Genomic DNA, 12,362 nt, shown 5'->3' with positions numbered 1-12,362 from the left:
CGCCCGGCTAGTTTTTTGTATTTCTTAGTAGAGACGGGGTTTCACCGTGTTAGCCAGGATGGTCTCGATCTCCTGACCTCGTGATCCGCCCGTCTCGGCCTCCCAAAGTGCTGGGATTACAGGCTTGAGCCACCGCGCCCGGCCGAGGAGAACACCTTTCTAAAACAGCCAAAATAAATGTCTCCTGGCTTCCTCATGAAGATAACAAAACAATGCAGTGAACCGCATCCTCCGCATTCTTTACAGTAAACAGATCACATTGATTCACAGGACTCTTATAATGGAGAGCACCTCAATAGGACTCAGGTGGAGGAATTTTCAGGGAGGAGGAGAATACATGACTTTAGTACAAAGCTCCTCACTCATCTGGCTAAAGCCAAAGATAAGAAATTTGAATCTAGTGGAACAGTAATAACTATTTACAGTCAAAATTTATTAAGTGCTTGCTCTGTGCCGTGCCAAGTTCTCTACATAAATAAATACATTTATCCTCAAAATAATCCTATTAAAAGTATTCATTATTTCTACTCCCATTTTTCAGAGAGGAAAACAGGTGAAGTAGTTCTCCCAAGAACCAAGAGCTTATACAAGGCTGAGCTAGGATCTGAACACAGGTAATCTCAGCAGGGAAGCCATGCGCTCAGCCCTGTCCTCTGTTGTCTTCCCAACAGATGAGCATCTAACTGGTCATCGTTTATACACACCGTTTCTCATGGACATGGAAACAGTGTCAGCCTGAGGTTGTGCTTCTTGCCAAGGACATGCTGAGTGGTGGGTCTGGGCTGCTGTTCAGCAAACAGAACAGGTAGCCTCTTACGTAAGGTGTGCAGCCTCCCACGGGTTAAGACTGCTAAAAAGCAAACACGCCACCACCACGGGAATGTGGAAGGGTAAGGCTATTCCTTCTACAAGAGACAAGATTATCTGGTTCTTCTATGACTCTCCTATGGACAAAAAGTGAGGAACAAACTATGAGATCTTGGAAAATCCCAGCTCCTCTCTGGAGACCCACTTTTTTGTCATTAAAATGAAAAGTCTGGAGGAGCCAATTCACAGGTTTCACTTCATCATAGAAATGTAATGATTCTATGAAACAAGACAACACACCTGAAAGTAGTTAGCACAGGTGCACATATTCAGAGTAGGCTGCAATCTAAGGCAGCAATCATCACTATGGTTGTTCTATGAGTTCCCACAGCCTAGGCCACGGGCTTGCCACCACCTTGCCTACATTTCAATTGGAAAAGGGGTGGGACCCTGTTCCTGCAAACAAACTACTGAAAGTCCAGGACTTGGGTCCTTTCCTACGTGGCCCCAGTGCCTCTCATTTTCTAGAATAAGCAGTTCAGTTCTAAGTTAGCAGGAAAAGCAGGATGGCCAAGATCCAGACATTTGGGAGCTGGAAGTGGTCCAGCAGCATGCCTCCCTTCATCCTCCTTGGCTTACCATCTTGTTTTCCATGTACCCACCTTCAGCAGATAGTCTTAGCAAACAACCCAGGAATGAACTGATTCAGACCAACTCTTCTTAGCACCACACTATTACTCTCCAGGGCTTTCCAAGGCCACCAAACACCTCCTCTGTAGATCCAATTCAAAACAGTATCTTGTACAATGCATCTTGAAAACATTCACAAATGTCTTCTTGCTTTGGGAAATATTAAGGGACAGTCCCACAGATAAACTAATACAAATACTATAAACTAACATGAACATGATCATAGAAACAAAAGAAATGCCTGCTGAAAAGATGTCTGATTTTCTCCACATTAAGATCCACACCAGAACAACGTCTGTGGAGTATATTTAAAAAATAAACCTTATTGTCACTGCTGAAAAACACCCACATGCCACTGGAGAGTTCTGTTACACAAGCTGACTGAGTAAAGTATATTGAGCTCATTTCCAAATGACCAGGCTTTAAACCAAATTTATTCCTCATGGGCCCATTCGCTCAGGGAGTTACTAGCATGAAGTTAATAAGACCTCCATCTCTGGTTCCATCCCTGCCTGGTGAGTTCACACCAGTGCTTCTCACACTTCAGTGTGCAAACAAATCACTGAGGGCCTTGTTATAGGCAGATGCTGATGCAACAGGCCCCGGAGGGCCCAAGGTTGGCAGTTCTAATAAGCTCCCTGGTGATCCTGCTGCTGCTGGTCTAGACAATTTCAGTAGCAACCGTTTATACCATTCAGAAGAGGTATGTGCCTTGGTATAGAGTGTTCTCCTTAATCAGGGTAAGAAGGAGTAAGAAAGGATGCACCTACTGTATGCCAGCCACTGTGCTGGGCGCTCCCAAGCATCATCTCCTTATATCCCACAACAACCCACAGGTACCATTTATCCGTTGGTCAAGTTATTGGATCAATTATGGATGTTGACTCGCCTTGGCTTGTGTAGTCTTAGCGTAGGTTATTACTACTTGGCCAATAATGGTGCAGTCATTCAAAGAGAAGGCCTTGTGGCCCAAAGCAAGCTTTCCATGGAAAAAATGAAGAGGGAATGAATCCCTTTGGCAAGTACAGAACTGTGATTACCCTAATCACTGATGTGAAAGGCACTTGTGAGTTGTTTCAGTTTTATTTAGCTGCTTCCTGCTGTGATTCTGAGTCAAAACAGGAACAACGTGCCTAATTTGTAATATTATCCAACAATGCCAGGGATGTGGTTAGCTTTGATTAGAAATTCTAGACTCAGCATGCTCCCCTTGCCTCTGTGAAGGCATGTGGAGAAAAAGAGAAACTGGATGAAACAGGGATTAAAGCAGAGTGAGCCCCTCCAAAACCTTGTGGTGTGATGTGTAGGTATCCGAATGCTCGGTTTATGCACCACAGTCAGCACTCAACTACAAAACCTCAGTGTGAGAACAGACCTAAGGCTACACAGGCCTGGTTTCCTGCATTCATACAGGCACAAGTCACCAGCCCTCTATAAAAAACCCAACTACTGCTAACAGCTAACAGTGACATGTCAGGCAATGTTGCAAGCACTTTACATGCATTAATCTTCTCAATCCTCACAACACCTCCCACCTGCTTTGGATTTCCATTTTACAGATGAAGAGACTGAAGCATGGAGATGTCAAGTCACTGGCCCAACACAGCAGAACTAATAAGTTGTAGAATAAGCCTTAAATCCAGAAGATCTGGCTCATTCTTGAGTACGACACTAGACTGCTTCTCTCTTACCTAAACCAGCAGAAATCACCTCTTCGCTCAGTGTTCTGCAAATTAAATGTCTCACTGCACTTGGAAACCATTTATGAAATGAAAAAAACTGAGTTGCTGTGTTTGATTCTTACAGGTTCAGTGAGAGATCAATAACCACATCATGTCTTTGCAAAGTGGGGATGTCATCTGCAAGTAAATAGGGTGGCTATTTGCTCAGGATTCCTTCCTCTCCTACCTCCTGTGCTGCCTTCAGTCCTGGTGCCCATCAGGTCTCATCTGACTGACAGCTGTCACCAGGCCATCCATCATGACCAATCCAAACAACTTCTCTTCTAATTGGAATTTTATATGTTGGTTAGTACAGGGATAGACTCTGATTTCCTTGGAATTCTACACAAAATGTTTTGGCAGGAGGGAATCCTCAGAGACTGGGAGGGAAGCATGAATATGAGAGAACAGTTGTGCAGTGCAGATCCAGCCCCATTCTAGTTGTTTCTTGACTCATGCCTGCCCTTGGTCACTGTAGGAAGGCACGGGAACTGGCACTAGCCCCCACAGAGGGATTCCAGGGTTAAGGGTAGGTACTCGGTTTAAAGAAAAAAACAGCAAAGTTTCTTTAACTCTTTCATTCTAAAAACCATGACCTCAGTCCTCTGAAGAACTAGCTTTGATACTCACTCGTTGTTCGATCATAGACAAAGTGTTAAATTTCTCCAGGCCTGGTTTTCTCATGCATAAATAGGGATATTAACAGTGCCTACCCGCATGGGGTGGCTATGAGATGAAATGAGGTCATGCTTGGAAAGGGCTGAGCTCTCTGCATAGCAATAGCATGTTTTCTCTGAATATTAACTATCATTAATAGTATCACTAGAAATAAAGATCCATACTTTAAAAGAAAATCTTGTGGCTCAACCTTTTTTTTCTTACATATTAAAAAAGGTAGATGTACATAATTATCATCCATTGTGTAGATGCAGATCAGGAACTTGCCAGCAAGAGTACTATACTACTAATAATATAGCCACAGTGCACGTCATAGCTTTTGTGTTCACTACCTTGTTGGACTTGGAGTAGAGAAATCAACATTAAGAGTTTTCATTCCGGCCAGGTGCGGTGGCTCACGCCTATAATCCCAGCACTTTGGGAGGCTAAGGCAGATGGATCATCTGAGGTCAAGAGTTTGCAACCAGCCTGACCAACATGTTGAAACCCTGTCTCTACTAAAAATACAAAAATGAGACAGGCGTGGTGGCAGACGCCTGCAATCCCAGCTACTCGAGAGGCTGAGGCAAGAGAATCGCTTGAACCCAGGAGGCGGAAGTTGCAGTGAGCCAAGATTGCACCATTGCACTCCAGCCTCGGTGACAGAGTGAGACTCTGTCTCAAGAAAAAAAAAAACAAAACAAAACAGTTTTCATTCCTCAATATAAAGAAGAGATGGTGGCAATAAGAGGAGAAATGGAATACAAAATGTTGCTCCTAATGTCTGCTGTTTGAGGTGGAAGAAATACCCCACCACAGAGAAGAGAAATGCTTAAAAAGCAAACACCGCCCCCGCCCCCCACCTCCTGAAGCATTTTAGAAGACTCTGAAATCACTCAGACATTTGAGTCATCAGCTGTGAAAGGCTTCCTGTACTGTACAGTGAGAAACTGTCTTTATGCTTATTATCTCACTTCATAAGAAAGTCTGAGAGTAAGAGGAAAAATACGAGGGATGCCCATGATGATCACCTGTGAGTTGAAATACTCTGAAAATGGAAGTCATTAATATCTACAAGGCTTATAGTAAAATATAAAACACATGAGATATTTTGACAAAGATATTCAATAATAAAATATAGATCCAACTTGTAGGCCATTTACCAACTTTTGTCCTTTTGGAGGAAATAAACTTGTCTACTGTAGAAAAGCCAGTATACAAAAGGAGAGAAAAGTTTCTTCAATGCCAGTAAACGTGCCTGGGTATTCCGCTATTAGAGATTAATTCCTTTGGCTTAGGCTAGGCCTTCTTTTAAAAGGTGAACTACTTGAAGAAAGCTGACGTGGTAAGTCAGAATATCAGGTGCTACCATGTTTCGTGTGATTTAATCTATTTAGATTTCCGTCCTAACTCAAATCACATAAAGAACATGAGGCCAGGCACAGTGGCTCATGCCTGTAATTCTAGCACTTTGGGAGTCCAAGGCGGGTAGACCACCTGAAGTTAGGAGTTCGAGACCAGCTTGACCAACATGGTGAAACCTGTCTCGACTAAAAATACAAAAATTAGCTGGGCATGGTGGCACACTCCTGCAGTCTCAGCTAATCAGGAGGCTGAGGCAGGAGGATCACTTGAACCTGGGAGGCAGAGGTTGCAGTGAGCCAAGATTGCACCATTGCACTATAGCCTGGGTGACAGAGTGAGACTCCGTCTTAAAATAAAAGAAAAGGAGAGAAATGGACCATTTATAGGACAAGAACATAGGAAGGAAGAGTAACCTGGAAAGTGTTGCCCTGACAAGATGTGCATGCCTGCCTTCAGTTCACTGGGAAGTTGGCCTGGGGGAAGCTGGACAGGAAGAGAGGGAGAATGGCAGTAGGTGAAGGACACAGGAAGAGAACAAGCTGGATCTGCAGTGCTACTGAGCACCAAACACGAAACATGAGGACACATCTCTTCTCCCAAGTGGAATGCACACGGACACAGAGATAGGGTGTAGAGCCAGCACTTGTGTTTCAAAAAGATTTTTTCATTAAATCAGACCTATTGTTGACTAAACTAACCTTTCCCTTCCCTGAATTTACATTCCTAGAACCATGAGAGTACTATTAATATTTATTTACACTATCACGTCGGTAAAAATGGAAAGACTTATCCATCCCCAGTGCTGGAGAAGGTACATGGAAATCCGTATGTTCACATCCTTTCTGGGAGGAGAATAGTTTAGTAGTGCTTATTCAAATTTAAAATACACATACTTGTAATCTAGAGATTTCACTTCTGGCAATCTGCTTTGCAGAAATATTAGCACAAATGCATGAGATATATTTACAAAGCTATTCAATGTAGCATTAAGTGGAAAAACGGAAGATAATCCATCAACAGAGACATGGTAATATCCACCATGGGAGATAATAGGACATTTGAGACTAAATTAAAAGATATACAGTATATCTATGTGTTCTATCTTGTTTAGAAGGAATTGTAAAAGTGGTTGGGTTTAAAAAACGTTGCAAAATAATATAGTATGATCAAATAGTTGCACTGAAAGATGGATGACTGGATGGAATGGATGGAAGGATGGACAGATGGATGAAAGCAGGGAAGGAGAAAGGAAGAGAGGCAGTGATTGGGAGAGAGGACAGAGTGGAAGATAATATGAATGAATGATAGAGACATGTGTGCATCTAATACATTGTCAATACAGATGATCTGTTGCAGTGGGAGTGAGGGGATGAGGGAAATGTACTTTCATTTTTAATTTTCACACACTGTTGGATTGTTTGAAATTTTTGATGAAGAGCATATAATACTTTTATAATTAAGCCACTGAATACTCTTCTTATTAAAAATTGAGGGAATAGTCTATGCCTTCCTTTCAAGCCAAGTAAACGCTGAACTTCAAAGATGAAGGCTAGTATCTAATCTACTCTTCTCCTGGCTTCAAGGGTAAACTTTTTATTTTACCCTTTATCCAAGAGTAAGCTCATTATTTCCTCTCTGTATTTCAATTTTTCTCTCATATGGGATCGATGACAAGTACCCTAAAGACAAATCCTGGGACTATGTACAAGAAACAACGTCAGTTATAAAGAAAGTCCTCCTCGAAGATTAAACAACCCCATCCAAATCTTTAGAACAATGATTACCAAATTTTAGCTGCTCCAAATTACTGGGAGGGCTTGTTAAAATACAGATAGCTGTGATTCACCCCCTACGTTTCTGATTTAGTGGGTCCTGAGAATCTGCATTTATAACAGGTTCCCAGGTGATACTCATGCTGGCTGCTCAAGGGGCTGCACTTCGAGAACCACTGCTCTAGGTGAAAGAAACTATTTGTCAAAGACAAATAATAATGTTAGCCCCAGTCAACCATATTTGATGAGAACCAGAACAAACCCTGCTACTCCCTAAGCCCATCTTTCCACCAGCTGAATGGGCTCCTAATCCACTGTATGGAATCCACCACAGAAGGAACACGCTCTATGACACTGTAGACCAAGGATGCAAAAAATTGGCACAGATGTCAGATCCCAGACCCTTAAGAGAAGAAAACTCACCTTCTGAGAAGATGATGTTGTCATTGCACTCATCAGAGCTACAGGAACACATGAAGAAAGTCTCACCAGGCTTTTTTTTTTCCTTCATAATGCACTTTGGAGAAGCAGCATCTTCCAGAATAAAGTCATGGTAGGGGAGCTTGGGATCATGGCAAACTGTCTCTAGTGTTATGTTCTCGTCATTCTTTCTCCTAGAGTGCAGAGATTCATTGGAAGCAAGGGGAGAGGGAGAGAGAGAAAGAGAAAGAGAATAAATGAATAATTTGGCTCCAGTCAGAAAGGCAATCTGGAATACTTTTCCTTCATGAAGTTGTTCCTAACAACGGCAGCTGGTTCCTGTTCTCCAGCATTCGCAGGCTGTCCTATAGTCTCCTATGTTTTTCTACCTTTTTCTGTTTTTCCTTTGTTTATTCTTGGAACCCATTTGTGGTTATAAAAATCACCTGGAGCAGACAGCGTTCCATGGGGGCAGTCCTGGTGAAGAATTTTACACACTTAAGTCTTAATTAAATCATTAAAGGGGAAGACATGGAAAAAAAGAACATTCCTAGGTACTCAGGATAATTTTAAATCTTCCATCCTGAATGTAATGCAAACCTCACATCACACCCCTAGTTTAACTGGCAAAATCTGTCCTGTCTAGCTATACTGTTTTCAAAGAGCATGCCTGGGGAAATAGTCACAGTTCCTCTTTTTTTGTTTGCTGGGCCCCAGAGCATTGCGTGTAAAGGGTATACTCCTTGTCAACAGCTGGTTCTGCTGAGAAAAACGGGAAGAAACATTCCAGATAAAGAATTGCAGTCTTTCCCAAATTACAGAAAGGAGCAATTCAGAAAAATAAATAAATAAATACATGAAACGGAAAAGGATTTCAGGGTGTTCTTCATTTACAGTTCAATGAAATATTTTATGCTGTCATAAACTAACTACTTTTACACTTAGTATCCCTTCATAGCACATATTTGAAGACTAATTTAGCCCAGGGCTCAGAGAATTTCTCACACAGAATTTCCCTAGGAAATGCTCAGTTGGCTCTCAGGGTACATTAGATTTTTAAACAACATGATTAATGCCCACTATTATGATTGAACAAAAGAACACTTTGGCTCTCTTGGAAAAGGGCATCACCTCTCTATCCAGCTCCCTCTGCTCCCTCATGAACATACTATCTTGGATGACTGTCCAACAAGGTTAATCTGACATCCTCCCTTTCACCTCTGTCCTTTTTAGATGCAAAATACCTGCTGTCTTGAATTGCATTCTGTCTAGAGAGGGAGTGGAAGGAAGGGCTAATTTGGACCGGTCAGTTTTGCTACAGTAATCATCTATGAAGATTCTGAGTGCACACATGAGCCAATGAGAGCATGTACTCGCTCACCAATTTTCCCCTAATCCTCCCTGCCCCATGCACAAAGGCTCACTGCTCACAGCAAGGAAAATGGAAGGCAGGCTAGAAGCAAGAAGCAGCTAAGACACAGCTTGCACCTGTAAAAGATGTGGGGCCATCCCCATAAGAGAAAGAGCAACTTTGACCAATACCTCCTTTTTAGTGCTTAAGTCAAGGACACTAAAGGACAATCTGTTGACAAAGAGATACAGGCAAGGGTATGGGTGAGGACAGCCCAGGCAGGAATGGTGCCAGTGTTGACATTCATGCAGCCCAGAGTTGACTCTAGTGGAGGTACATGTGTTTGCTTGCGAAGGGGCTCAAGGGCTCTTCAACTAGAATTCCGAAAGACACAAGAGGAGCAAGGCTTTGCTAAGTTGGTCCCCGCTGTGACAGGAAGAGTGACAAGCAGAATAATTGGTTGAGGGTGGCTATCAGGACACCAAATGAAACTAAATGAAAGTTGGCATAATCAAACAACAAATCACGTATATTTAGAAATCTACCCATCCTAAACCCCAAAGCTACTGGGCAGTCTTCAAATCAGCTGTAGTCTTAGAACAAGAATACCTTCCTCCCTGTCCCCCCAGTTTTGTGTGTGTGTGTGTGTGTGTGTGTGTGTGTGTGTAGGTTGTTTTTGGTTTTGGTAATAAAATGAAGAATGAAGGTACACTGTGCCCAGGGAAAGTTATAGTCCCTCTTCCTTATGATGCTTACAGAGGCCAAAGAAGGAACCGTGAGCCATGAAAGAAAGCTGCTCTATAATTATTGGGCAGCTCTTCCAGAGCCTCTGGTTTTCCACCTCTTAGCTGCTTAGAGAACTAAAATCACAGAGAGAAAACAACTGTAACACTTGAGACCCAGTAAAGTCCTTAACTGCCTTCTCCACTCACTCCTGTAACAGCCAGGCACAGCTAACTTTTCAAACCCTTTTTGGATACAGCTGAGCCTAGGAAAGGTAAACACAAAGAAGTAAATACGGACTTTTTTTGTCCCACAACATTTACTCTTAGCCATTGAAGAGGTTATCAATTTCCACTGAAAGAAGAACCAACATGATAAAATTAATTTTGGAGGCTGAGCATGGTGGCTCATGCCTGTAATCGCAGTACTTTGGGAGGCCGAGGCAAGTGGATCACACAGTCAGGAGTTGGAGACCAGCCTGGCCAACACAGTGAAACCCCATCTCTACTAAAAATACAAAAAAATTAGCCGGGTGATAGTGGTGTGCACCTGTAATCCCAGCTACTTGGGAAGCTGAGGCAGGAGAATTGCATGAACCCACAAGGTGGATGTTGCTGTGAGCCAAGATCACGCTATTGTACTCCAGTCAGGGCAACAGTGGGAGACCCCCTCTCAATAATAATAATAATAATAATAATAATAATAATAATAACAACTTTGGTTATAAAATATTTCTATCCTTGGAAGAAGCTTAAGCATTTTACATGGAATGGGCACACAACTGACATTAGTTAAATGAATGAATGAATGAATGAAAAAAACACTAACACTGATCAAAAAAAAAAACCCCACTGAAATCTACAATCATAGTAGAGCCTTTCGGTTTCCACACTGGCTATTTTTACAGTAGCCTCCTGTCTTAGTTTAGGTTTCCTGGAAACAGACCTTGAGGCTGTGAGTTCTGAGCAGGAGATTTTTGGAGATGCATCTGTAAGGGACTAAAGGCAGCAGTATTGCACAGAAGGAAAAAGCTAAACCATAATGCAGGTTGCAGCAAAGGCCTCAGTGAATGCCTTGGAAGCTCTGAACGTGAGATGGTCCTTCAAAGATGTCCCACATTACGGCAAAATAACCAGGAATGTGTTTCTCTGCATCAACTAGCCATGGGATGCTGGATACCCATGAAAAGTGTCCAACGTGAATGAAGCAGCTCCCATCACTGGAGGGAAGACTCAGCAGTGAACCTTCAACAGCCAACACTCCCAGGGAGTGAGTGCCTTGGTCATGAAGGAGGATCAAGGAGGGCACTATAGCATCCCCTACACTTCCCCTTCTCATTAGCAACAGCCCTGGCTTCACAGGAGAACTTTCTTTGGCCAAGACAGGTCAAAATAATGTTCACTGTATTTATCCTTTATGGCTGGGACACAGAAAAAACAGGGAGGCCTCCTCTCTTCGACATGCTCACATTTTTTTGAGGCTAGCAAAGCCTCTATCGTAGAGAGACTTGATTCACATTCAATGATTTGGGCTTGTATTACTGGTCAGAAAAACAAAAATCTTAATTAAAAGAGCCTTCTTGGGTGGCAGAAGTAAGCGCTCATACCACCGTAGATATTTGAGAAACCACGGAAGGAAGCTTTGAGGCCATCTAGTCTGGTGTCTCAATCTTTCCTGCATTCTATTTGACACATGGTCATCCAGCCCCTCCTGAACTTCACTTGGTGCTTACAGAAAAGGAAGCCTGTTCTGCTGTTGGGAAACCATGATTGTGAAAATGTCTGAACTTACGCTGAGCGCAAGTCTGCCCTCTTGCCAATGTTATGGACCCTCCCTCTACCCTACCCTTCAGAGTTATGCAGAATATGTTTATTAGATTTTCTACCTGAGAGCCTTTCAATTTCATCAGCAGAACCCATGATCTCTCTTCACTGCACTAACCACGTCTAATTGCCCAGGCCATTCCTCAGACAGCATGATATCTAGGCCTCTAACCACACTGGTCCCTCTCCTCTGAACACACTCTTTGTCCAAATCCTTTCTCTGAAAGCACTACCTAGAAGTGGACATGGACAGGTATCACACCATATTGGCAAGTACGTCATGACAGGTCTTTGCTGTTAACATTCCTTCAGTTTTTCTTAAGAAACCAGTTCATCCCCTGGTATGTACAGAAATTGGTAAAGTTTCCAGATCTATCATCAAGGCTAGCTTTACAAGGTCTGGGGGTCTCAAATGACTTATTCCCAAAAAAGGGGGAGAGATATTTGGGTTTACATTCTTGTTTGTCAACTAACCAGGAGCCACATAAGTTACTTTTTAAAAAATGGCCAATAAATTAAAAACATCAGAATAAGTCTGCAAAATGTCATATCTCATTAATGAATTTATGTACTTTTGCAAAATTGCAACTCTTCTAAAGATCAAGGTTGTTTACTTCTTGTTCATGCTCACAATCTATAATCATGAATTAATCAGATGATTCATGAGTATCCACTGTGTATGTATAATTACTATTTGAGATGTGTATATGAGTTGGAGGTAATGAGAGAGAGAGAGAGAGTAGAAAATGTGATCCAATAAAAATATATAGTTCTGGTCGGGCATGGTGGCTCATGCCTGTAATCCCAGCACTTTGGGAGGCAGAGGCGAGCGGATCACCTGAGGTTGGGAGTTCGAGACCAGCCTGGCCAACATGGTGAAACCCCGTCTCTACCCAAAATACAAAAATTAGCCAGGCGTGGTAGCGGGCACCTGTAATCCCAGCTACTTGAGAGGCTGACGCAGGAGAATCACTTGAACCTGGGAGGTGGAGGGTGTGGTGAGCCAAGAATGTGCCACTGCACTCCAGCCTGG

The 12,362-nt window shown here is 42.6% G+C and overlaps 1 protein-coding gene across 2 annotated transcripts in view; it reads right to left on the bottom strand.

The window, feature by feature from the left end:
• Positions 1–12,362, bottom strand: part of TGFBR2 (transforming growth factor beta receptor 2) — an 88,389-nt gene that overhangs the window by 36,564 nt on the left and 39,463 nt on the right. For both annotated transcript variants that reach the window (XM_025375661.1, XM_025375662.1), the window contains one exon: positions 7,436–7,626. In XM_025375661.1, the coding sequence (XP_025231446.1) occupies positions 7,436–7,626 (191 nt within the window). The remainder of the gene's footprint in view (positions 1–7,435; positions 7,627–12,362) is intronic.

This window comes from Theropithecus gelada, chromosome 2 (genome assembly GCF_003255815.1).
Source record: "Theropithecus gelada isolate Dixy chromosome 2, Tgel_1.0, whole genome shotgun sequence".
Taxonomy (NCBI): domain Eukaryota; kingdom Metazoa; phylum Chordata; class Mammalia; order Primates; family Cercopithecidae; genus Theropithecus; species Theropithecus gelada.
The sequence above is the reverse complement of the archived record's forward strand: the minus strand, read 5'-3'. Positions and strand labels throughout refer to the sequence as shown.